General features: G+C 53.4%; 1 protein-coding gene across 1 annotated transcript in view; it reads right to left on the reverse strand.

Annotated features, from left to right (window-relative positions):
- Window positions 1-26247, reverse strand: part of COL27A1 (collagen, type XXVII, alpha 1) — a 173099-nt gene that overhangs the window by 104826 nt on the left and 42026 nt on the right. The window contains exons 6-12 of the mRNA XM_011998515.1: window positions 23753-23806; window positions 22194-22247; window positions 13089-13133; window positions 12424-12477; window positions 11940-11984; window positions 8559-8612; window positions 7121-7165 (exon numbers count right to left, since the gene is read on the reverse strand). Coding sequence (XP_011853905.1) covers window positions 7121-7165; window positions 8559-8612; window positions 11940-11984; window positions 12424-12477; window positions 13089-13133; window positions 22194-22247; window positions 23753-23806 — 351 coding nt within the window. The remainder of the gene's footprint in view (window positions 1-7120; window positions 7166-8558; window positions 8613-11939; window positions 11985-12423; window positions 12478-13088; window positions 13134-22193; window positions 22248-23752; window positions 23807-26247) is intronic.

Consider the following 26247-nt stretch of genomic DNA (forward strand, 5'->3'; position numbering starts at 1 on the left):
TTTTTTTTTTTTTTTTTTTTTTCGTGATACAGGGTCTCATTCTGTCACCCAGGCTGAAGTGCAGTGGCATGATCACTGCTCACTACAACCTCTGCCTCCTGGGCTCAAGTGATCCTGCCACCTCAGCCTCCCAAGTAGCTGGGACTATAGACGCACACCACCACGCCTGGCTAATTTTTCTATTTTTGGTAGAGATGGGATTTCTCCATGTTGCCCAAGCTGGTCTCGAACTCCTGGGCTCAAGCGATCTGCCTGCCTTGGCCTCCCAAAGTGTTGGGATTACAGGTGTGAGCCATGGCGCCCAGCCAGGGGCGTCTTCTGAAGGCAATGAGTTCCCACCTGTGGCCTCTGGACTTTGGGGTAGAAGGACCTGGTAGGAGAGGAAAGCAACTCCTTGAGACAAAGGGGATATTGTCTGGTTGCTCACCTGGCTGACTTCACATGGCCTACAAGGAACAGGACTTGAGTAGTCCCTGCTCCATTCTCCAAGTCCAGCATACGGAGATGGCCTGCGGATGAGCCCTGGCTCTCCTCCAGGCTGGCTGTCTGAACTTGGGCAGGCCCCCACACTTGACCCTCTGTCCTGCTCAGGTTGAGGGTGTGTGATCTCTAAGGACCCTTTAGGACCCTGTGATGCCCAATATATTCACATATAGCAGTCACCAGGCAGGTCTCAGACCCATGGGTCTGCATTCAGAGGCCCTTCCAGGCTGGCTCAAAGACTCCTCTCAGGCCCAGCTGCTGGGCCAGCCTGTCCCGTGACAGTCCTGACTGCACCACCCACGGGCCTCTTGGGGCCTCAGTTTTCTTTGCTGTGAGGATGAGCTGACACGCCACATGGAGGGTGCCTCAGTGAGGGTGCCTCATTGCCACATGGGAGGCCACAGCCCCGTGAGGGAATGTCTCTGAGATATAAGCAAGGGAGAGACGGTCATCAGAATTTTGAGTCAATTTCTGGAGGGGAGGAACCTCTGCAGACAAAATGCAGCCTGAGTCTAACCAGAGGGCGATGATGGTGGGATGAAACAATCATAACAACAGTAAACTCCAACAGCGTGACCACCCAACAGGTCCTATTATCGGCTGCATTTTCGAGATGAAGAAACTGTGATTCTGAGAGGTTAGGAAAAGTTTCCAAAGTCACACAGCCCTGGCATAGCAGAGAGGACATTCGAACCCAGGCCGTGTGACTCCAGAACCTGTTCTCTTAGCTACAACTGGACACTGAATGAAGAGATGGACTAGAACCAGCCTACAGGCTCTCAAAGGGCTCATTAGAGTCCTGAGCTAATGTGCAAAAAGGAATGGCATGATTGATGCTAAGGACTGGTTCTGCTTGGACATGCTGAGGGCCTCGGGGAGGCACCTCCGTCTCCATCTTTAATCTTCCTTCCAATGGAGGGGTCAAGCAGATGACCTCTAGGAATCTAGGGTTTGTAATTAAGAGCATAGTGGTTGGAAAAAAGAGCTTTAAAGGTGCTGGAAAAAATCTTTGATTGGAACCATCAGGTCTAAGGATGAAAAGACCTGAGATGTTCTTGATGTTCACCACCTCATTACACCAATGGGAGACTACGGCTCAGAGCACACGCAAGACCCCCCTCATCCACTACCTTGCCTCATCCCTCCACTACTAAGTGGCAGAGCCATTTCCAGCAGTCACCCCAGAGCTCCCTCGGTCTTAGAGCAGCGGCTGCTGAGCTGGATGTATAGCCCCCACTTCAACCCCATCTGCTTCCCTCTCTCTGGCCATGCCTGCGTGTGTAAGGCGACCACATGGCATGCATGCCCAGCCTGGCCAGCAGCAGGGACCTTCCTCCACATGCCCGAGCTCCTGGCTGCAGCAGGCTGGCCCCAGGCCCAAGGAATGAGCTCGGCTCCCTGCCGGGGCCCCAGCCACATGGTTTCTCTACTTTCCCAGGTCGGGCCCCTCTGGAGAACTGAACACTTCGTACTTGGAGCAGAACAAGGCCCAGGAGGAGATAGAACAAGGCTCAGGAGTGAGACTCTGCATTCTCTCTTGGCCACAACAACTCAGAGGAATAGAGCTGAGGAAGGGATGGTCCTCGCCACCACATCCAAAGCGGGATGCCAAGGAGAACGCAGAAGGCCATCTCCCCCACTCTTCTGCCTCCAGGAAGTGTCCGCCCCAACGTCTGCTCCGAGGGGTGTGATACGGGGGCAGGGAAGCAAGGAACATCTAGAATCCAAAGTTCCACTCATGCTTCTAAGGCTCAGGTCCCTGGTCTGCAAAACAGTCAGCACTGTCCCACTCACCTGGCAGGGCTGGGCTGAAGAAACGGTGAGAGGTTTCTAATCCAACCCCTGGTCAACTCTAATGTGCCATCACTACACTAGTTAGGGTTTCTATCAAGAGTGGGAATATTTAGTAACCTCTAGAAGGAGCCCGCAAAAGGATCTCGGAGAACTTCTGTCAGGTGGACATTCTCCAAAGCCTGGAAGTTCCTGCTTAAGTCTAACCTGCATCCTTCCTACGGCACTTGAAGCAGCCATGTTCTTTTCTAGGTGTGCAGGCTCCAAGCGTGCTGACATGGAAAGACCCCTTGAGGTTTCCCAGCACCCTCCTCTCGTGGCCTAAACACGTTTTTACCCTGCTCTCCTGAAATCCACTAGGAAATCTACTCAAGAAAAGTCACCTCAGGGAACCAGGAGAAGACAGGAAGGCAGAGTTCTCTCCAGGATTCCAGGGGCACCAATAGCCTGGGTCAGCTCTGGCTCCCATCTGGGTCACTGGAGACCACACCCCCAGCTCACAGCATCACCTCAGCTAAGAACCTTAATCTGCTTTGGCCTCCATTTCCCTACTTGGAAATAGGAATTCTCTGTCACTTGGCTGCCTGCTCCCTGTAATCTGAGAACTGGAAAGAGCCATGAACTTGAAGCCCAAATGCACCGTGTTAGAAGCCCTGCCTCCTCCCAGAGGACTGCGTGGCCTTGGGCAGGTCCCAATCATCCCTGAGCCACACCCCAGGGAGTCAGTGCCAGGGCTAGGCCCTTCCAGCTCTAAGCTGCAGGGTCTTCCCTCCGGACTCATTGCACGAGGCCAGTCTTGGCAGGCCTGGCCAGCGGCTATGAGAAAAGCTGTGCATGGTGGCCTGCCTTGCGGGGCCATCCCAGCGAGCTTGAAAGTACATTTGGATAAGACAGGTAGGACTCACTGCAGCATCTTCCTAGCCTGCTCGTAGAGACCCTTGGCTGGGAAACATGGCTCAGTCTCTCACTGTGAGTGACACTGAGCCATGTCCAACAAGCCAGGACAGGCAGGAGAAACCCATTCAGCTCCAGCCAAAGCTGGTCACATTTTCTATCTGGACCCCTCCTCAGAAAACCACGACACATTCTCTTAGCAGGAGGTATGAGGAGGGCTGAGAGCTGTGGACCAAGCTTTCCTCTGGAGGTTGAAGATGGGAGCAGAGAGAAGAGGGAGCCGTGTGGAGAGTACCCTGTCCTGGAAAGCAAGTGTTCTGGGTTCAAGTCTTGACTTTGCCAACAACTTGCTGTGAGACCTCGGGCAAGTGTCTTGCCCTCTCTGGGCTATGTCTGCTTATCTGTCCAAAAAAGAGTTTGGGCCAGGCCATCACGAAGGTTCCTACAGCTCTGATGTGCTTTGACCACCACTGTCTCTTCCTCAGCTCCCGTTAGTAAAAGACTCTCACACATCGCCCTTCCAAATTAGATACTGAGGAGGCCGCAGGCATGGGCCCGAGGTTTTGCCTGCTGGGGAAAGATCGACTACAGCAAAATCATCACCAGCCCTGCCAGAAATGACGCCAGTTGCGATCTGGCATGAAGGAATTCAGCTCATTCCCCTGTCACTTCCTCTTCTTAATAAGTGCCTAGAAACTGCCCGGCCTAAAGCTTGGATAAGGAGGAAAAACCACTCGTGACGGGAGCCCCCAACCCCACCATGTAGTTCAAGGGGTTGGGAGCACCAGCAACAGAGGGATGGCCCTAAAGACTGTCCAGGGTCTTCAGGCCGAGAGCCATGGCGGACTCAGAGGCCCAGCGGAGACAGAGACAAAGCTGTAGGGACTCAGCCGATGTGAAGTCCCATTACGTACACATGAAATCATATCTGACACAGATCTTGCCGATTTGCTGGCCACGGCGGCTGGAACAGAGTCGAGGGTATTTTCACAGCTCTCAAGGGTATTGCATGGGCCTAGGGCTGAAAAGGTGTTTCCCTCCACCCACATCTGACACCCCGGTGCCAGGGAACACACCTGTCATGGAGGTCAGAGCCTAGTCTTAGAAAGTTAAAGGCAAAAAAGCAAGGAAGCAGACAGAAGTTCTCAGTCGGGCAAGGGTTCAGAGGGCCTATGGACAAATGGCTTTGACAGTCTAAGCCTCAGTTTTCTCATCTGGAAAATGGGGATGATCAATCCCGCCTCAAAGGTTCACTGGGAGAATCGCATGTGGTTCAAATACTATGCACCACCAAGGGCCTCAATACACATTGCTTCCTTTCGCTTGCAGGGGGCTTAGGGTGGCAACCATGCCCTCTTCTGGTTATTCGTCCTGTTTATTGATCGTCTCTACCCTTAAAATTTGAGCTTCATGACAACAGAGATTTTTGTCTGTTTTGGCTACAGTGTTATCCCTAGCGCCTGGCATAGAGTAATATATTCAACCAATAATCTTTGGTCGAGTGAGGAATGAATGAGTGGCCTTATCTCACACAGGCAGGATAATGGGACCTCAAAACTGGGACTGCCTTCTAAGCCAGGCCATGAACAGGGTGACTTTCAGCTCCAAGAAGAACACAGGAACACGGCAGGGAGAAGGTGTGTGAAGGGGCTGCCGGAAGGGGAGATGAGGAGGATGCAGAGGATGGGGTGGAAGGGGGAAACTGAAGCATGGCCCTGCTGACATTCCTTGTTGTGTCCGGTTGGAGAAGAGGCCACGACATGCCCAGGCTTTCCTGGGTCTTGCCTCTTCCATGCTCAGGAGACTCCGGACCCCAAGCTCTAAACAGCTGCACTCTGGCACTGGAGTTGAAAGCTCTGGCTGTGTTCTAATCCAACTCTGACACTGAGCAGCCATGTGACCCTGACCTCATCATTTACCTCTCCGAGAAGCGATCCCATCTGTAAAGCAGCAATGCCTGGCTCCTAGGATGCGTCTGAACAAATCCCCCAAAGGTGACCCTGGAGGCTGGCCTGAGTGTTGGGGTAGGGCCCAGCTGAGATCACCTAAGCAAGTCAAATGCTTCCACTCTGCAGCTTAAACCATGGGAAACCAGACCCAGCAAAGGTGAAGTCATTGGCTCAGTGTCACACAATACAGTGATCCCCTCAGCCATTCAGGAAATAGGAACAAGGGCTGCTCCATTTATTGAGCACTTACTAAGTGACAAGCACAATGATCTTATGGGCCATACTATTGTCCCCATTTCTCAGAAGAGAAAACTGTGGTTCAGAAAATTTGAACCAAGCCTGCTCCTTCCCCAGGGCCTTTGCCTTGAAAGCCACACAGCTTCCACGCCACCTCATTGAGAGTCTTCATAAAACGAGGGAGACTTTCTGGACTAACTTATCCAATATCCCAACCCCCAAGCACTCCCTGTCTCCCTATCCTACTCTCTCTTAGATTCAGCACTACCTAACCTTCATTTAATCGTTCATTCTTCCATTTCCCCATTCAGTGACTGTGCATCTGTCTGTCTGCCCCAAGAGAGTGGGAACTCTGTCTCATGCACTGCTCTGCCCGAACGAAGCACAACGCTTGGCCCATAGTAGGCATTCAACAGATATTCATGGGATGAACAGATAATCACTGGATGAATGAATCGCCTTGCCTAAGGTCGCGCTGGCTTGAGGGACAACCCCAGGTGCCAGCCCAGCCCTCTCAGACTCCAGGTCCTTGCCCTGAAGCCGGGAGCATCAGGTGCTGCTCCTTGCCCAGGTCTATGTGTCAGGTGTTGGACCTTAGAGAAGACTGCCTGTCTGGGCCACAAAGGGGTCTGGGTTGGGGGCAGAGGGACCTCCTCTGTCAGTTCTTTGAGGCCAGGACCTGTTTCTTTCTTTTCTTTGTTTTTCCTCTTTGGCCCCCAGAGGGCCCAGCTTAAAGGCTCCAACAGTTAACAGGCCCATCAGTGGCAGAATCACAGAGAGGCCGCTCTGAGCACTCTCGAATGCTCCAGGCCTCCTCTTCATACTCCCTTCCTCACCAACCACCAGCGATGGCAGGCCCGGACTTGGGCTGACCATGGTTCCAAGTCAAGGGGTCAACCTGCAGGGCAGTGGCAGAGGGACCCTGGATATCTCACTCTGCCTCTCAGAGCCTCAGTTTCCCCCTTCTCAATAACTGGAATGAATGACTTTCCTTCCAGGCAAAGAGTCTAGGAAACCTATTTTTATAATATGACTGCCAACTGGGGACCCTGAGAGGCTGCCTCAAGCGGCCACTGAGATCAAAGACCCCGGGCATAGACCAACTGAGTTCGAATCCTGGCTACATTGTTTACTCCTCCTGAAACCCTGGGCAAGTGACTTAATCTCTCCATGCCTTGGCTCTTTCTCCATGTTCTGCACAGGTACAAACAAGGGGCAAACAATTTCCTCCCATGATGGGGAGTCATAGAGAGAGCTGGTGGATTGGGGGTCACTGCTGAGCCCCTCTTTGGGTCATGCCTGTGTGGCCCTGCCCATACACCCCATTGTCCTCTGGCCTGGTGTGTGCATGAGCAAACTGGACAGAGCGGAATGACACCCAGACAACGTGGAGACTGAGTGTTCCCTGAGATGGGAGCACAGTCACCTGGTCTGGCCAAGGTCCCCCGGTCACAGCAGAGCCACAGACACAAATAGACAGAAGCCCCCAAACACAGAACTGCACTGGAGAGCCACTGCTGCCCACACGGAGAGAGGAGCCAACCCCAGGGAGGCCCAGAGCCCACGGAAGCCCCAGTCCCAGCCAGGCCCCAGTCACGCTGTGTGCCAGCAGCAGGTCCTGTGGCCAGGCAACCCCACATGCGGCCCCCACACTCAAAGCAGGGGGAGAAGCAGAAGATGCCAGGCAGCAGGTGGCCAGGGCAGCGTGGCCGTGGGAGGTGGGGTTCCCCGCTAGAGTCTGCGTAATAGACACGGAAAATCTTTACCGGCATACCCATCTTGCCCCTCTTGCCAGGAACACCAGGCAGGCCCTGCAGGGGAGAGACAGGGTAGACGTCAGGGCAGGATGCCAGCAGGGACAGTCAGGCTTGCCCCAAACCAGCCCAGAGCCGCCCATGGCAGGAAGTCACAGAGGGCCTGCAATGTGCGCCATTTGCGTGGCAGCCCCAGTGACATGCATGTCGGACGGATGGCAGGGTCGGGGTCTGTGGTGACCTAAGAGACAGAGAAATGCCAGTGTTCCTGTATTCAGCAGATGCTTCATAAATGCCCAGGCTCCAGCTGTCCTAAGATTCTCTATACCCAGCTTATGGAGGTTACAACTGAGTTCCCACAGATACGGGCTCAGGTTGGGAGGGGGCAGGGAGGAAGGTCCCAAGGCCACCACCCCAAGGGCTTCTAATGGACCTCCAGGCTGGGCCAGGGGTCCGTGAGAAGCTCCCACACCATCTTTTGGACTCCTCTGACTTTGATACTTGATCTGGAAGGACAGGGATCTTGGGAAATCTTAGCACCCACTGCCTGTCACCAAACCAGCCCCACCACCTTCCCCAGACAGCTGCTCCGCCTGGGAGTCCTCAGCTCTTCAGAGACCTCAGGGCCCAAGCAGAGACCAGGTTTCCAGCCCAGTCTCCCCTCCCCACTGTCCCTCACCTCTACCCCGGTCCACTGCCCCCAGCCAGCTACAGCCACACCATCTTGTTCTCAGGCTGCTGGAATTCCTGCCACCTGCTCTTGCTGTCCCCACCCCTCACCAACACATTTTCCTCAAGTAAACCAACTGATCTGTCTAAAAGAGGAATCAGCAGATGGTTTCCGGAAAGGGGCAGATAGTGAATATCTTTGGCTCTGCGGGCCATACGGTCTCTGTCACACCTACTCAACTCTGCCATTGTAGTGAGAAAGCGGCATTGACAATATGTAACCAAATGAGCAAGGCTGAGCTCAATAAAACTGTTTGCAAAAACAGACAACTGGCTGGATTTGGCCCATGGGCCACAGTTTGCAGACCCCTGATCCATACTATAAAGTGGGCCTGGTGTTCATTGGTTGCAAGTCCTCAAGAGGCTCCGCATACCCTCAGAACAGAGTCCTTTTCCTGACCTGAGTCCTGGTCACCTAGGACATTGCCCCAGGGCCCTCTCCAGCTTCAACTCCTACCACCCCTACCCTCTCATGCAGCACTTTGGCGGTGTTGATTGTTAAACTCGCCAAGTTACCGTAAATCCCTGACTTTGCACATGCTGTTCCCTATGCCTGGAACGCATCTGCCTTGACTGGTCCCCTTATCAGACTCCTACTCGACTCAAGTGCACCTCCTCCAGGAGGAATTCCTTGACTTCCCCAGGCTGGTGCCTGGCAGGTCCTGCTCTGCTTAGGCAGGGGTGGCTGGTGGATGGTGAGTAACCAAAGAAGCAAACTTACTCGCTCTCCATCAGACCCTGGCAGGCCGAAGAGCCCTGGGAGCCCAATGTAGCCCTAGGAAAGAGAAGAAGTGGGGTCACAGAGGTCAAGCGGTGAGGTGTGGCCGGCCCAGCCTGCCCCAGCCCACCCACCGCTGCCATCCCACATCCCGGCTCCTCCTCTTCCTCCCCGATGGCAGTGGCAGCTCCGGTGGCTCCTCGATGACATAGGCCTTGAGGCAAGTGTATATGCCCATGGACTGCATGGTGCTGGCTTCCACGATGTAGTCCAAAGGCACATACCCTCACGCCAGGGAAGGGCGCGGGCGCTCGCCGACAGGAGGCCCGCCCCGCGCCAGGGCTCCAGGATCTGCAGAAGGAAGCTCGTGGCTGGGTTAGATGCTAGCATGGCACCAAGCCCTCCCCACCCCCAGGGATGCTGGCAGGTGCCCGTGGCTCCTGCCACGGCTCCTCCTAAGTCTTCAAGGTCCTGGATGCAGGACTTACATTCGCCCCTGGCCGCCTGAGTGATGGCATTAACTAACAGCGGCTACGAACCCGGAGTGCTGACATTGTGCCAGGCACACGCATGCTACCACATTAGACTCTCACAAGGACCCCCAGATTGTCATCACCCATACTGGACAGATAAGGAAACTGAGGCTCTGTAGATAAAGCAACATGACTAGTCAGTGGTGGAGCTGTGAATTCTCTTCAAGGAATTCCTAATCAGCTCAAGGGTCACCTAAGTCCAGCTGACTCCGCAGCCGGGGCTCATCACCATTCTGGGGTTCTTCCCTAGGGTGACTCTCATCTCCTCCCTCCCAGCCTTTCCTCACTGTGTCCCCTCCACCAGGCATGTCCCTTCCATCCCTCATGACTTCTGAGCCAAATCCTTCAAAGCCCAGCTCTCATGAGCTCTCCTTGGGCAAGCATCCCTGATACCCCAAGCTAGAAGCAATCTCTACCCTCCACCCCAATGCCATTTTTGCACCTCGGTAGCATCCTTCTCCACTTTCTCCCTTGTATCTTCATTATTTGTGTTCACGCTTCATGTCCTCATTAGTCTGGGAACTTCTTAAGGGCAGCGACCTCGCCCGGGGCTTCTGCCACTATCTGCATGCCACTCTTTGTGCAATGATTTAATAATAACTCTAACCAAAGCTAATGTTTATTGAGCATGAATGACAGGCCAGGCCTGCTGTCAGTGCTTTGCATATATTAAAGCATTTATTCCATCCCCGAGGAAGTGCTATGTTTTATTAATTATATATATATATATAGACGGAGTCTCACTCTGTCGTCCAGGCTGGAGTGCAGTGGTGCAATCTTGGCTCACTGCGACCTCTGCTTACCAGGTTCAAGCGATTCTCCTGCCTCAGCCGCCTGAATAGCTGATCACAGGTGTGCACCTACTATTTACTTTTGTAGAGATGGGGTTTCGCCATGTTGACCAGGCTGGTCTCAAACTCCTGGCCTCAGGTGATCCACCCACCTTGGCCTCCCACAGTGCTGGGATTACAGGCGTGAGCCACCGCGCCCAGCCACGAGGAAGTATTATTACTCAGCCCCCTGTAGAGGTAAGACCATTTAGGCCCAGAGAGGTGAAGTAACTTGCCTAGGACCACACAGCTGAAATGTGGTAGAACTGGTATTCAAATTCAAGTCTTCTGACTCCCGGGCCTGGGCTCCTAACCACTCTGCATACTGCCTTCCCTCAAACAAGCAACCCAGAGGCTCACAACCATCTCTCCTTCGCTGGAAGGCCAAGAGGCCACTGAGCCTCCTTATTGGCATCCAGCATGATTAATATCCATAATCTGAAAGAGTGCCATTTGCTACCATTCCAAATAGGGCTTATCTCCCAGATTTACAGGTGAGAAAATCATTGGCTCAGAGAGGCCCAGTGACTTGCCCAAGGTCCCACAGCTAGCTGAGGGCAAGGCAGGTCTCAAAGCCTGTCATCCCGATTCCAAAGCCTGCCCTCTGCCTACTTCAGAAATATGAGGCTGGTGGTGGCAGGGTTGGAAGGACAGCTTGAGTGACTCACTGCTCACCCAGGCTGCCCATCGAGGGCTGTGCGGCCTGTAAGAGACAGGAGTGCTGGGGCCGGACCAGTCCTCTCCTCCTATGTGGCTTTGAGATGCCACCAGCCTGGCAGGCAAGTAGAGCAATGCCAGATGTCATTAACATGCCCTGTCCTTCTGGCAGATCAGGAGATCAGGACTGGGGCTGGACTGAGAAGACCTTTCTCCCTGGGTTTAGGGGGTCCCTCTGGGGGCACAGCCCATGGGAGCAGCAGAATAAAGGAAGAGGTCCAGCATCCTGGGACAAGAGCCTCCTCAGGCCCTGCCTATCACAGTAGCCTCCTGGGGAATGCACCTACCAGCCCCCACTCCCGCCTCCCCATGCTCTCCTAACAGCCACCAGTCTGCTGCAGAGATTAGGGCTGAGACTGCAACCATTCTGTCCTCTCCCTCCTGCCAAAATATAAATAGCTTTGGCTCAGGAGCAAAGGATACATGATCTGTCCTGACCAAGGACTGTGTGACCCCATTCCTGAGCATTCCTTGAGAGGCAGCAAGTCCAGGCCTCAGAACACCTGGGTCCTCATCCCAGATCCACCTTAGGCATGCAGTGTAAGCTGGGGCTATCCAGGCCCCGCCATGAACCCAGTTTCTTTGTACGTAGAAGAGAGGATTCCATCACACCAGCTTTAAATCTTTCCAACTCCATTTACCCCATTCAGTCCACCCAGAACCTTCTCTGTCTTCCCACAACCCACATGGGAGTCCCCACCTGTTGGTCCCCTCCTGAGCTGTCAAGTCAGCTTGACATAACCAGGCTACAGGTACAGATGGACATCATGACCATGGTAAAGGTAGGCAAACTGAGGCTGATCACTACTCAGGGTCTGCTCCATGGGGGCCTTGAAGAAAGGGGAGATCTGGAAGCTCCACCAGGCTGCAGGCGTAGGTAGCATTCACACACCGGGTGCCCTCCAAGAAGAGTGGATCCCCCCAGCCCTCAGTTGGGAGCAGGAGGGAGGTCTCTGAAGATTCGATGACAAGCAATTCAAGTGGCCCATACTGGCTCTCTTGTAACTTGGGGATGAGCCAGGAGACACAGCAAACAAATGCCTAGTTGTTTGTAGCTGGACTGTGGCCAAACTCCAGCCCAGTCTTTGCTGCCCAGACTTCTTGGCCATGGGGACCAAGCAGCTTACCTGGCTCAAGGGTCTCCCATCACCCAGCCCTCCTGCTGCCCCTCTGTTGTCCGGGAGCGCTCAGGTAGGAGGGCCTTGGCTCTCCTTATAGTTCTGACCTCCCATCAAGCCCACTGGCGGGACAGGTGATGCTCACCTAGAACCCCACCCATGTGGCACTGGCCAGGAACCACTTACCCTGCTGCCTTTGGGGCCGGGATCTCCTACCGGTCCAGGTAACCCCTGAAACACAAAACACAGAGGGGCAAGGACATATGGAGACGCTCTACCTGCTGCCAATCCTGGGGTGAGTCCTTCCTCTCTGGGGCCTCTGCTGCTCTCTTTGTAGAATGGGGGTGGGGTTAGATTAGCAGTCTTTGGCCTGACCCCCACATCCCCAGGATCCCAGGGAGGTGGCTGGTGGGTAGGAGGGATACTGAGTGGGAGGAGCCTCTGGAGCCCCAGCCCCACAGAATCAGACCTCCTCTTACTATGCAGCCTTATCCTGTGCCTGCAAAGACAGGCTTCCTTGGTCCAGCCCCCTGGAAAGTCCCCTCCTTAGGGTCCACCCAGCAGGTGCAGCTCCTTGGCCCCCAGCCCACCACCTCCCTCTGCCTCGGGGCACCTGTGGCCATCTCCACATCACCATGGCCACAGAGCTTCCAGAAGCCATATACTGCACCTGCCTGCCAGGGTAACCTTTGGCCCCTGGGCTGCCCTCAGGTCCTGGCTGCCCCTGCAAAGGAACAGAGAGAAACATAAGGAAAGGAAAGACCCTGCCTGGCTCTGGGTCTGGGGACCCTAGGAGACTGGGGCTGGCAATGAACAAAGAGAGGGGCAGGAACGTGAGAGGGAACAGGAGGAAGGGTAGGGCCCCCAAGCCCACCCCTCTGTGAAACCGGTCAGACCAGCTCTGAGGGACAAAACCGCCTCTGCTTGCAGCCCAGGAATAAGAAATCACTGAGGAGGCCTGGCTGGTTCTCCCATGCTGGCAGGGCTGCTGTTTGACTTGGGCCAGGCCAGCCAAAATTCCTGCAAACCCCGTGGTGGCGTGTATAATATCCCCTAACATCGCCCGGAACAGGCCAGCTATTCATGGCTCCAACTGGCGTTGCGCGGCTCATGCCAACATCAGGCCGGCATGGACTCTGGGCTCTTTTGGGCAAATGTGGCTGGGCGAGAGAGGTGGGGTGGGCTGGAGTGGGCTGGAGGCCCCAGCAGGGTGAGAGGCAGAACAGCCTGGCTCTAGGCTGGCTCACAGAGCAGGATCTAGGGAGGGGGCCAGAGACAGGTAGGGGCTGGGAGGAGGGACAGCGACCAGGGCAGGGCTGAGGCTGAGGCCCTCACCTGTTCTCCGGGGTGCCCTGCCGGTCCAGGATAGCCCTTGTGTCCCTGTAGGGGGAAGAAGCTGCATCAGGCAGGGAGGACACATCTGGGCCTGGAAATTGCAAGGGCCCGGCCTCCCGGCCTGCTCTGTTCAGCACCATATGTACTGCGTCCAGGATGGAGTGTGCGCTCAGTAAGCGCTCCCCAGATGGATGCAGATACCATGTGACGGTTCGCATATTCTCAAGGTTTTCTCTCTGCTCCCAGTGGCTCTTAGGCAGAGGACATCATGGGGGTCATTCACTGCTCTGGCAGAGGTGGTGAGACGAACTGGAACAGAGCAACTGTGACCAAGAGACGGTGTATCACAACCATTCCTTCTGAATCCAGAGATAAGGTGAGACCATCTCTCAGGGCTAGGATTTGTCAATGGGAGTAGACTGAGTAGGACTCGAGGTCTGGAACGTGCTGAGCAACCACATCGCACGTGATGCTGGGATTCCCTCCCCTGTCAGGACCTGCCCCTTCTCATAAAGCCCCCATCACAGGCCTTGACCACATATATTAACCCAAATAGTTGTTTCCCTTCTCCCACTGGCCCCAGCTCCTATTCCAGGGAGGAATAGGCCACCCAGATACTAATGAGAAGGACTCTGGCAACGCCCCAGTACCAACTTTGACCCTCTGTCCTGATGGCCCAAAGACCATGGTGTAAGGCATGTCTAGGCCAGGCCTCTGGGTGGGTGGAGAGAACCAAGCTGAGTGTGTGCTTTCAGGTGGCACGAGGTATAATCACCTGAGCCATTTCATAAGAGTAAGGAGGTTTCCAAAGGAAACCTCACACTTCAAGTTTCCATCAGCTGGGGAGGCTTCCACTGTACACAGGTTAGCCACACTTATCCATGTTAGACCCTTTTATGCAGGGAGCTCTGGGATTGGTTTAGATGCTGTCCCTAACTTACTATGCAACTTTGGGTGGGTTACTACCCTTCTCTGAACTTCAGATTAGGGAGTTAGAACTCTGAGTCCCCTTCAGCTCTGATGTTTTAGAACCCTAGAGTTTGAAGACTCCTCCAGAGTCTAAAATACACACACCAGACTAGAACACACACACACCCGCATGCACGCTCAAACCTGTAGACCCTCTCTATGCGCTGCCATTTACCCAGGACTACATGCATAACAGATGACTTCATCTACTCCTTCCAACAGTCAGATAAGCTGGGGTGGGGGGGCGACTGTCATCTCCATTTCACAGAGGAGAACACTGAGTCTCACAGAACTGAAGATGCCTGCCCTGAGTCCCATTGCTAACAAGCCACAGGCACTCACTACCAGATCCTTCTGACATCTGGAGCCACACTGGGAACCTTGCAAACATCCCCAGACATATGCAGCTCCATGCACACGCACAAACACACACAGGCATACGCACTCAACACCCCCCATCAGCCCCCAGGAGGTGGGGACTCTTCATTATAAACAGCAGAGTCAGTTTGATCTAAGAGGTCTGGAGAGTTTACAAGCATTCTTTCTGCACCTATTCATGTCTCAAGAGCCCTCAGTGACATGATTGCATCTCAGATCCAGGGGCCTATGGAGATTGATGCAACAAGGTTGGGTGAGATTCTTCTAGCTGGGGCGTGTACTCTTTTCCCCAGTGGGCAAACCGGGGCATACAACCTCTTGTTTCAGACCCATCTGGATTCCAGTGCTGCTCTACTAACTGGCTGTCTGGGTGACCCAAAGCCAATGACTTCACCTCCGAGAATCTTGTTTTCCTCAATTATAAAATGGGGCTACAAAGTTGGAGCAAGGATGGCAGGATAGAAAGTGTGTAAAGCGCAGTATTTGGCATTGGATTCAAGGGTGCTGTAAAGGTTAGCTGCTGTTATAATCTTCATTTTTCATTCATTCGATAAACATTTACTGAGTTTTCATGCTGCAGCCCCGTTCTAGGCACAGGAAGAATGAGACAGACAACATTCTTTGCCCTAAAGGAGTTTACATTCTAATTAAGGAGGTAAAAAACAAAGTGAACATAAAAATAACATCTGGGCTGCGAGGAGAGAGGAATGGGGAGTTGCTCAGTGGGTACAGTTTCAGTTTTGCAAGATGAAACATTTCTAGATATTGATTGCACAACAATGTACCTAATGCTATCGAACTGGACACTTAAAAATGGTTAAGATGGTAATTTTACGTTATATGCTTTTTAACCACAATTAAAATAAAATCCTTTCAGAAACAGGGAGAAAATGTCTAGTAGTGATCAGTGCTGTGAAGAAAAGGAAGTAAAGTTATGGACAGAGAATGCAGCACTGGGGAGGGACGGTGAATAGAGGATGGAACCAAGGAAGGCTGCTCTAAGGAGATGAATGGGATGAACACAGGGCCGGCTCCATGGACAAAGGCAGTGCAGGCAGAGGGAACAGCAAGTGCAAAGGGCCTGAGGCAAGAACGCCCTTGAGTGGCTTGGAGGGAACACTGGAAGGCCTGTATGACTGGAATAGAATGGGCGAGAGGGTGAAGGATGGGGGTGGTTGGAGAAGCAGGAGGCCAGAGCATGCTGGTGGTGATGTGATGCAAAACCACAGAAACGCTTTGAGCAGGGAGGTACCGCGACAAGATGTAACTAACAGCCATGATCATCATTTTTCCGCCTGGAGCTTGCAGATGAGGAAGAACAAGTGAAACCTTTTCCCAGTGAAGAGCTGAATGGAGCCTTGCACTCTTGGTTGTGTGACTCTGTATGGGTAATTATCCTCTCTGAAGCTCACTCTGTCATATTCTACCTGTCTGCAAAGATCCAATGGAGTAACAGGACAAGAACCCCAAGAGAACCATAACGTGGGGTCCAGGGGGCCCTTGGCCATCACCAGCTCCTGTGGCTTCATCTGCAGTCACAAGAACCCTGCTGAAAACCAATTCTTCAGCACCCATACCTCCCCACAAAGGAAGCAGAGGCATTTCTCCAGTGAAATCCCAGGAGAAGATTTCCAGTAAACCCTCTTACTCAGGATGCAGCTAAATGGAAGTGAATGATCATCACCGGCAGGCACGGTGGCAGGCCCTATACCTGGCTCAGCACTGAAGCCTTCATATTTCAGTTCACGGACTCCTTGCTATCACCCCTAGAAGGCAGAAATTACCATACACATTTGCCAGTTGAGGAAACTGATGTTCAGAGAAGTAAAGAGACTTCGTTGAGGCCACACAGCTTTCTAGGGGCAGCGCCAGGCCTGTGACTCCAATCCCACATCCTTAGCCATCAAAAAGCATGGGATGAGACACGCTCACTGAGGCCTAAGGCCTGCCTAGAAGAGCCACAAAGCCACTCAAGGAGCGATCCCCTTATAGATGCCCTCCCTGGAATGAAAGTTTCACATCATTGCAGCATTATTCAGGCAGAGGTCGGTCATGAAACCCTGCAATAACTGAGTTGAAAGGGACCTAAACCATTAGTTTGGCAATCTCCTTTTTCATTGGACAGACTGAGAAACTGAAGCTCAGAAAGGGGAAGGGACTTGTCCAAAGTTACCTAGCAAGTTATGGCCAAGCCAATGCTTTTCCCCGGACTCCAGACCCACTGGGATATGCAATTTCTAGGTATCTCTTGATCAAAGGACCCTGAAGGGCCTTGAACATTGCCATGAACACCCCAGTTTCTCCTGGATGGCCAGGAGCAGCAGAGCGAGCATAGCCAAGGTGGGAGGTAGGAGGCAGGAGGTGCTTATGCTCCCTGGAAGCATCTTAACAATGTTTACCAAGCTGGGGCCGGCAAATAGCTCCAAATGACAGGGCCCCAGACCTGCAAGAATCTAAACCATTATCTTGTGCTGCGCCCCACCAATTATGGGGCGGGTGCTGACCGCAAGGTGGGCCCGTGGGCAGTGACTTTCCAGTTTGTGATCGGTGCCTGACTGGCACTAAGGGAGAGGGAATGTTTCGGGGAGCTCCAGGGACCGTGGTGTCTGCAAGGGGCCTCTGGCTGCCCAGCAGGCGGGTCTCCACAGGACCTGTGTTTATAATAGAACTCGGTCTATATTTTGGTTTGGGAGCCAGATTAATCATTGCTTACAATGCGCAAGGAGAAACCAGACATCACCTCACTGTTGCTACAGACCGTCTCCCCGTCTGGCTGGGCTGCTTTCTGGGCTTTGGGCAGGGAGGGGAGGGGTCCTGTCCTTGCCTGGGGGTCCTAGGGACCAATATGTACTCAGACATCAGCTGTCCACCCAGGCTCCACCTCGGCCTGAGCAAGGCCTCAGCTCCCGTTGTAATTGAGTTGAAACTCACCAAGCTTGCTTAGCTCTCTGTGAATCTCTGCTGAACTTCCCTACCTCCTGGGCAGCCCACACCCCAGACTGGGCCATCAGCAGGACAGAAAGAATCAAAGAGTGAGAAACACATGACTAGAGTAGAGGGTCTTATTATGTGATGCTGGACAAGGTGCCTCTCTGGGCCTCAGTTTCCCCAGCTGGCCTCTCCAAGTGTCCTGTGGGCTCAGAAACTGTAGGATTCCAAAGTCTGTGGCTAGTCTAAAAGCATAGTCCATCATGACACAGTCAGGTGTCTGACACCAAACTCTGCTCCGTGGATACCTGAGACCGCTCCAGGCAAGAAGGTATATTTTCTGTATGGTTTATTCATTTATCCAGTTGTTCCTTCATCAAACAAATGTCTGCTGAACCCCAGCAATGACCAAGACCCTGTGTTAGGCACTAGAGATACACCAATGAACAGAAAAAACTCTCCACCTTCTAGAAGGGGATGTGGGCATTAAATGCATTTTAAGTGCAATGAAGGAGAATGCTACAAGAATATAGATGCACCCAGCCACAGGAGGCGGCATTATAAACTGAGGCTTGGGGGAGGAGCAGGGCTTGGACAGGAGACACAGGATGGGATAGGAGGGATGCCAGTGGGTATGGGCTGTAGAAGCAGGGGAGCCTGGAGAAGTTTCTCGGGGGGAACTATATGGAATTGGGGGTACCACACTCAGGCAGAATCGGGAGTTCACAGAAAGGCTGGAGATCATCTCAGGCGGCCTCAATCACATTTCCCCAGACACACTTCCAGATGACCGCTGTGCTCTCCCATTTTATTACAGCTTCCCACAGATAATGGCCAACTCAGGCAGCATTCCTGCTGGGGGCAGGGTGGGGGCAACAGGAGGGAACTGAGGGGAAATCAGGCTGGAGAGAAGCAAGTCAGGTTTTGATTTGAGTAGTAGTTTTGTTCCATGCATCATGTCTATCTGGGGCAGTATGGTAAGAAAGATTCAGGGGCTGTCTCAGGGCTTGGCCAGAAGGATCAATTTGTGATGCTTGCCAGAGGTGAGGAGCGAGGGAGGTGAATGTGGTCAGCACTGCACTAAGCCCCAGTGGGGAAACAAAGATGAACGGGTTGGGTTCTGTCCTCTGTCCAGTCTAAGCAATGTGTCGACACTAGTGGGTTGCCCACTAGCCCAAAGAGGCTGAGAAGGGAGGCCAAATGGTCAGAGAAGGGAGGGGTGACTTCTGCCTGGAGGTGCTGGGGAGTGCTCTTGGAGAAGATGCTATTCTCTAAGAACAGAGCCAAGGGGCAGGCACATGAGGATAAGTGTGGAGGAGAGGGCATGCCTGGGGAGGGCACAGCAGGAGCAAACACACAGAGGCAGGAAGGCCCAGGGCACACGGGATTGGATAGGGCCAGGGTTTCTACACAGCAGGGGGCAGGGAGGCAGGAAGGCTCAGGGTACATGGGATTGGAGGGGGCCAGGGTTTCTAAACAGCAAGGTTTCTCACCCTTGACTTTGTGGGCTGGACACATCTTGTATGTGTATGGGAGGGAAGGGCTATCTTGTGCATTGCAGGATTTTTAGCAGTATCTCTGGCTTCTACTCATCAGAAGCTAGTAGCACCTCCCTCCCAGTTGTATGTAATGGCCAAAAATCTCTCCAGACATTGCCAACTGTTCCCCAGGGGGGCAAAATCACCCCAAGTTGATAATTACTGGTCTCTAGGAAAGAAGGCAGGAGAGTTAGATGAGAGAGAGCATGGGAGGTGCAAATGGAGTTCTGGCAGCCTTCTTGGCTAGCGGAGGGCGGTTAGCTGGAAACTAGCAAAATGACTAGCACTACCAGATGGGCAAGACCTTCTTCAGATGCTTCTCTTCATGATCATGATCACTATTCATTCATTGCATAAATGCATACAAAGTGCCTGCCGTGTACCAGCCCTGTGCTGAGTGCAGGGATATTACATCTCATTTAATCCTCCCAACCACCTCATGATGCAGCTGAGGCCCAGCAAGCTGAGGCGACTTGCCCAAGCTCACACAGCAGGAGAGCGACAGAGCAGGGATTCCACCCAGGTCTATCTAACCTGGTTTGTGTGTCTTCCTCACCTTGGGAACTGGCCCAGCAAAGTCCTTCCACAAGCATCTCAGGCAGTGGCAGAGAAACAAACCTTCTCAGGCAGGCAGGCTCTTTTTAACTGGATGGACACTGTCTTGTCTGAGAAACTGTTTCAGTCAGCCTTGTGGTGACAGAAAGGGCCTGAGGGTCAGAAGACCTGGGTTCAAATCCTAGCCCTGCAGCTTAGAAACCCATGGAAGGTATTTCCATTAAATTGGTGCCTCTCATTCTTGGCTGCAAGTGGGAACCACCTGGAGGCCTTTTAGAGCTACTGATGCCGAGTCCCACTCAGACCAACTGAGCTAGAATCACCGCGATGGGGCCTGAGCTCCCTAGCTGGGAGCCACTGCTGTAGACTGCAGCCTCCAACCAAAACTCCCTTTCTCTTGCTGATTTTTCTCCATAGTCCTTTCTGTCTTACAGTGTACCTTTTCTTTTTACTGTTTTTCTTTGTATTATCTGTCTCCCCACCCCCAACCAGAATGCAGGTCCCAGGAATTTTTGTCCATTCAGCTCAGTGGCTGGCACATTACAAGCATTCAATAATTCTTGTTAAATAAACGAATACATAGGATTATCCATGTTGCCTCAGAATGACACAAAAATTCAATGTGCTGGTGATCACGAACAGGAAGCTGACCTCACCTCTTATCCACTCACCTCCCTTCTCCCCTCAAGGCTTCCCACAAGAAATAACGCAGAAAAGCCACACTACAGGATCAGAGCCAAGTGGCTGCTGTTGTCACCAAAGACGTGGGTGATAGGAGAGACCACCTACAATGGTGGCCCCAGGCACATTGCCCATGGCAGTAGTTCTCTTCTCTGATCTCCGCCACTGGTCAGGGGTCTCTGCCTTGGGACCTGAGCTCCCCGACGCTTCACCCAGCACCCTCTGTGAGTGGGTGACGCCAGCCTGCCACACACCGAACTCTACTGTGCGTGTCTAGGCCAGGGCCAGAGGGGAACTCAGAGCAACTGGCTTTGCCAAATAGTTTTCCAGCTGCACAGTGGCTCTTCGTTAACTTAGAGAAGCTGCCTCTCCCTGCTCAGGTGAGCTGGTTCCTCTTGGTTGGGGGTCCTTGGCCCCCTGGACATCTGCTTAATGCAAGGAGCCCTGGCACCCCGGGCAGGAGCTGGTTCCAGTCTGGTTTCCCTATCTCCTGTCACCTCTGCTAGGCTGCCACCCCCATGCAGAACAAGACCACCAGAGACTGCTTTATGAGCTGGGACCGGAAAGAGCCTTTTCCACTCACACCTCATCCATCAGAAAGCGCTAGAGCCCAGAGGGGAAGAGAATGGGGAGTGCGAGTCCCTCTGTGTTCTCTGAGCCAGAAAAGACCATATTTCCCAGCTCACAAACAGCCACTGCTTCCAGGGTAGGCCTCTCAGGTTGGAGGTATGGCCTGCTCTGGCCATGGGGAAGGGAATGAGGGAACAAGATCCTGCAAGGCCCCCTGTGTCATGGGGCTCTCAAGGCAAGAACTGGGTGGAGCTGGGAGACACCCCAGCTGTCCAGATGAGAGCCAGATGGCCTAGAGAGAGTTCAGCTGTGGCCACAGCCGGGAGCCAGGGCAGAAGCTTAAGAAACAGTGGTTGGCCGATGCATTCACCAGATAATCCATCAGCAGTTGGGGATTTTCTTGGAAAAAGCAATTGATCCTTAACCTGCATTGCCTTCCCCCCATTTCCTGAATACCTGCTATGCACAGGCTTCATGCTAGGTTCAGTAGGAAGAGCAACAAACCAGATTTGCACACCCTGGTTGGTGAGGCACACCTGGTAGCTCAAAATAACTAAGCCAAGACAGCTTAAGTGTCCTTGAGCAGAGAGGATCCTCCTGGCCTGAAGCTGAGTGCTCCAGGAGGACTCCCAAGAGTAGGCACAACTAGAGTCGAGTCGTGAAGGAAGGGAGACACAGGCTGGAGGAGTCACAGAAATCCAGGGGGACTGTAAGCTACAGACCCACTACCTAGGAAATGCCAGTCTTTTCCCCACACAGGTGTTTGGACAGGTAACTCCCCAGCATGGCTGAAATGGGGATGGGATGCGGGTGACATAACAACAGCCAGGAAGGTACAGAGAACCCACTGCCTCTCCACATCATTCCCCTTCCCCTGCAGGGCATCTGCGACGGCCACATAGTAGACTCTGAGAGCTCATTGACTTGCCCACGGTCACCCAACCAGGAAACGGCAGAAGGGGGAATAGAACCCAGGTCCAACTGACCACAGGGTCCACTCCCTCAACTTCTCTGCTCCAGGCCTTGCTCCTGGTCACACAGCCCCAGACTGTGCAGGGTCAGAGATGGGGATCATTGTCTCCATCTCATGTAGGAGAAGACTGAGGGGCAGAGACAGGACTTGCAGGCCCAAGGCAACTCAGCCAGTGGGCGGTGGAGCCAGGGCCAGCACAGGGTACTCCATCACCACAAGCTTTCTTAAAGGTGGCCTCCCTGGGAGCAGCTTGGCCCCCAAAAGGAAGTACAGCAAACCAAGGATACTTCTTATGCTACCTCATTAACCACGGTGGGAGGCACCTACTGCAAGCCAAGGGCTTCCCTGCCCTCAACAGGCACAGCCCTTGGAAAGCTCTCTCCCATGTGCCCTGTGCCCAGGGGAGCTGGGCTGGGGCTGGGGAGAGGCAGGTGGGCCCACAGCTCTCCTGCCTGAAACCTGGCTTGCTAGGAGGCCCACTGCACAAGGCAAAGCGTCAAAACCAAACAGTACCTTTCGTCCCGGAGGTCCTGGATTCCCGGACAGCCCAGGCAAGCCCATGTCACCCTGCAAGACACAGACAAGGCGGGTGAGGCAGGAACACGGGAGCAGAGACACGCTGCTACACTACAAAACTGGAATTGTAACTTCCAATGGCTGGTTATTTCCAAATGAGATTCATGGAGTACTAGAGGCCTCAGAGGAGACTCGGGTGCTGCCCAGCAAGAAGAGTGGGTGGTGGACCCCGCCCTCTCCCACTCAACTCAGCCGCTCCGTCTGATCTATTTTATATACTGGGCTTCAGCAGAAGACACCACTTGAAGAACGGGTTCCGATACGAAAACCATGTTTGAAAACTGTTCCAGAGGACATGTGCCTTATCAGTCCCATATCAATCAGTCATCTCTCCCTGCAGTCCTGAGACACCTTCCCATTGCTGGGCATGCCGCTGGTCAAGCAGGGGGACATTTCTGCCACCACCCCAAGACCTGAGAACAGGCCACGCAGGAGCAGGAGAGAAGCCTGGGCTCCCGGGTGCCGATCTCATTTTGCCACTTACCAGCTGCATGACCTCCAGCAAGCCACCCCTGCCTGGGCCTCCATTTTCTCATCTGTAAGCTGGGCCCATCTGCCCTGGCTCATGGGGTTCTGATGGGGGTCAAGTGGTGGTATATGGGAACACTCTCCTGGGACCCTGGGTCACCCAGTAAATACGTGCTAAGGGCAAACACCTAGCAGTGAGGATGTGAAGCAATAAATAAGCCACCCGTGTCTTGGGGAAATCAAAGAAAGCAGCCAATTCTAGGTGCCTTTAAGCACAGGAGGCTGGGCTGAGAAGCAGTGTTCAATCCATTGGGATGGCTCTAGGGCTGTGTCCAGAAGGAAGCCAGGCAGACCTGGGCATTGCTTCCAGGGTGTCTGTGCCTGGAAGACTGACACGTTGGACAATCTCATGTGGAGTTCTGGGCTCCCCTCTTCCCATCTGTCCTGCACCCTCTCCAAGTCCCTTGCTCAGTTTATGGGGTGGATGCTTCAGAGATGGATGAAAGCCTTTAGCCAAAGTGTTTTACCTTCTGCAGGCAAACCTGGTTTCGTAGCCCTTCAGAGGTAGGGAGCCCTGAATCTCCAGCCTCCTAGAAATCCACACACCCGTCTGCTGGAGTTAACCTCAGGAAAGGCTTTGAGTGTCTATGGGAAGCTTCCTGGCCACGTGCTACCAAGAAACTTCTGGATGCCCACGGTCACCTAGCAGGCCCTGCAGAAAGCCATGCAGGACATTAGGCAAAAGGACATCCACCAAGAGTGTGTCCATAGGAGAAACCTTTTGTCAGTTTTGTTTGTTGCACTTTGGAAAGAAGGTGGCTGGGAATAACCTTGGGTGGGTTTGGTGTTGAGAGAGGCTAAAGGGCTTCAAGGAAAAAAACCACACCACACCCTGACCGTTCTAGATGTTCCCACCTCACTGCCTCTGCCATGCATGGCCTCCGCCAGGACGGCTAGCCGCAGAGTGTGGTGATTTCACTATTGTCCGCTCCCCTTTTCCCTGAGAACTGGGGTCCCTGGAAACCTACCTTTGCCCCATCGTGGGCCTTTCCTGGTGAGAGCCCTGGGTCCCCTTTCTGTCCCTGAAACAAAAACAATTCCACTTTGGCCACCAAGTCATCTAGAGAGGATGTCTGTCTCCCCACAAACTCTGCTCAAAGCCCTGCTCCCTTGCTTAAATGCCTTCCCATCCATCCTCCCACTCACACACCTCCAGAGGGTCTTCTCCAATTCCACTACTCCCCTGCTCTAACACCTTCCATAGCTCCCCCTGACTGCGGGGTGACAAAGTCCAAATTCCTCCTTCTGCTATCCCAAGTCTTCTGTAATCCAACCCGTCCCAGGCACCCTATCTAGACTCTGCTCTCCTTTCAGCAGCCAAACCCACAGAGAGGGTCCCTCTGCTCTATCCTCAAACCACAGCCCACTCCCCAGCCATGTCCCACACTGTCCTGCCACCAGGCTGTTGCTCAGGCAGTCACCTGCACCTAGAAACCCTTTCTCCAACCATCATTAGCCAAACCACAAACATTCTTCAGTTCACAGCTGGAATGTGTCCTCCACATCCTACTTATAGAGCTCTGTGCCCATCCTCCAGGTGACCAGTGTCTCTTTGCCTGTGCACATGGCCAGGACTGTCTCCTGGCTTGCTCCCCTGGGGCTCTCAGGGGTTTCTGAAAGACATGTCCAAGAGGCATGTCAATACTTTTTGATTTTCCAGAATGTTGATATCCATCTCATTGGTTTCTACATGAGGTTCAATGCACGAACAGCCACTCACACATGTGTACGGCCCTTCGCAGTTGACAGTATCCCTCACCTCACTAGATTCCTACAGTCTAGTGAGGCAAGGGAAGCATTATTCCTCCCATAATATATTTGGGAAAACTAAGGCCAGGAGAAGGAAAGGGACTGTCTAGGGCCTCAAGATGAGGCATTGGCAGAACTGAGATTATAACCCTGATTGGTGACTCCCAGACCTGCATTCCGGGATGCCCTGGCTCCGGCTGGGTTAGAATAGGCAGTAACTTGACGAGAAACTGACAAGCAGTGAGTCCCCAGTCAGAGGCAAGCACTCTTTGTTCCTAGTGTAGGGACAGTTCCTGTTACACAGATCCTGGCTCCGGAGAGCATGGGGCTCAGGAAAAGGGCCCACAGATTCACCAGCCGCGTCTCTCACGGGGTGCTCCTGGCTGCGGCTCCTCTCCTTTGGCCAAACCTGATCAGATGACTCAGGAAACAGCCCTGTGGAAAGTTGGTCCACCCTGTGTCACCTTCTAAGAGGTCCTAATCTTTGTCCCCATTCCTATCCCACCTTGAGCCCTCTCCCCTCCCTGCCTCAGCTGGGCCCAGAGTCAGAAGTCCTGGACCTGCCAGACTCACAGTGGGACCTCAGGCAAGTCACTGCACCTTCCTGAGCCTCAGCTCCCTCACCTTTAAAATGGGGACCACACAAGCACACCCGTGCACACACACACACACGCGCACACACACACATGCACGCGCGCACCCAAACACACAAACACACGCCAGCTTCCCAGGTTTCCAGGCAAGGAGCCAGTGGGATAATGACCGTGACACATGGGAGGGGTGGTTTGGGCAACTTTAATTAATCCCCACTTGGTTCTTTTCTTCGTTAGAACTCAGATGTTCCAAATCCTGACTCGGTCACCCTCCACCAGATATCACTGCATTCTGAACTGGAAAGTGCCTCTAGGAGGGAAAGGAATGAGCTTTTGCTGTTCACCTACTATGCACAGACACTGAGCTAGCCCCACTCTGTGCACCAACTCCTTTAGTCCTCATAGCACCCATTCGTTCCAAGGAAGGACAAAGGCGGGTTCAGAGAAGCCAAATCCCAGCCTGGGCTGGCGTTCCCTGGCAGGGAAGAGACAAAGGCTGAGTCCGTCCCCAGGCTAGGTCTGATTTCAAAGCCCCATTTGCAAATGGGAGACCTGGGTGCTTCTCCCACACTCCCCCTCCCCCCAGCTACCCAAGGCTAAAAGTCCCCAGAACCCCAACTCTGTCCACCTGGGCCCCTCTAGGTCGTATCTTCTGCAGAACCTCACCTCTGGGATTCACCTTGCACTGCAGCTGCTCCTCCTGGATCCCCTCCCACCCTGGGCTGTTCAGAAGCCCAGCTCAATGCCTTTTATGTCCATGGTACAAGGCCAGGCCTAGGCCTACCGAGGATTCCAATGGCCAAAAAAGGACAGCAGCTCTTTCTCAGCCAGCCTGTGCCCACCTCGATCTGTAGCTGATAGAGGAGCTGGGCTTAACCAGCTTTCAGGACTGGGCCTTCATGTATCCTATTCTGTTATCTTACAAAAAAAGGAAACTGAGATCCAAAATGATGACTTGTTCCCTTGCCCAAGGTCCTTTCCCAGGGCATTTTAGTTATTGATGGATTTCTCTCTGCATTCTCAGCAGCCAGCACAGTGCTTGAGATGCAATGCCTGCCTGAGTATGATACCCTCCAAGTACAGATGCTACAAGCCAAGTCTCAAGATGAGCAGAAGGCAGG

Source organism: Mandrillus leucophaeus, unplaced genomic scaffold (assembly GCF_000951045.1).
Source record: "Mandrillus leucophaeus isolate KB7577 unplaced genomic scaffold, Mleu.le_1.0 Scaffold572, whole genome shotgun sequence".
NCBI classification, from domain to species: Eukaryota; Metazoa; Chordata; class Mammalia; order Primates; family Cercopithecidae; genus Mandrillus; species Mandrillus leucophaeus.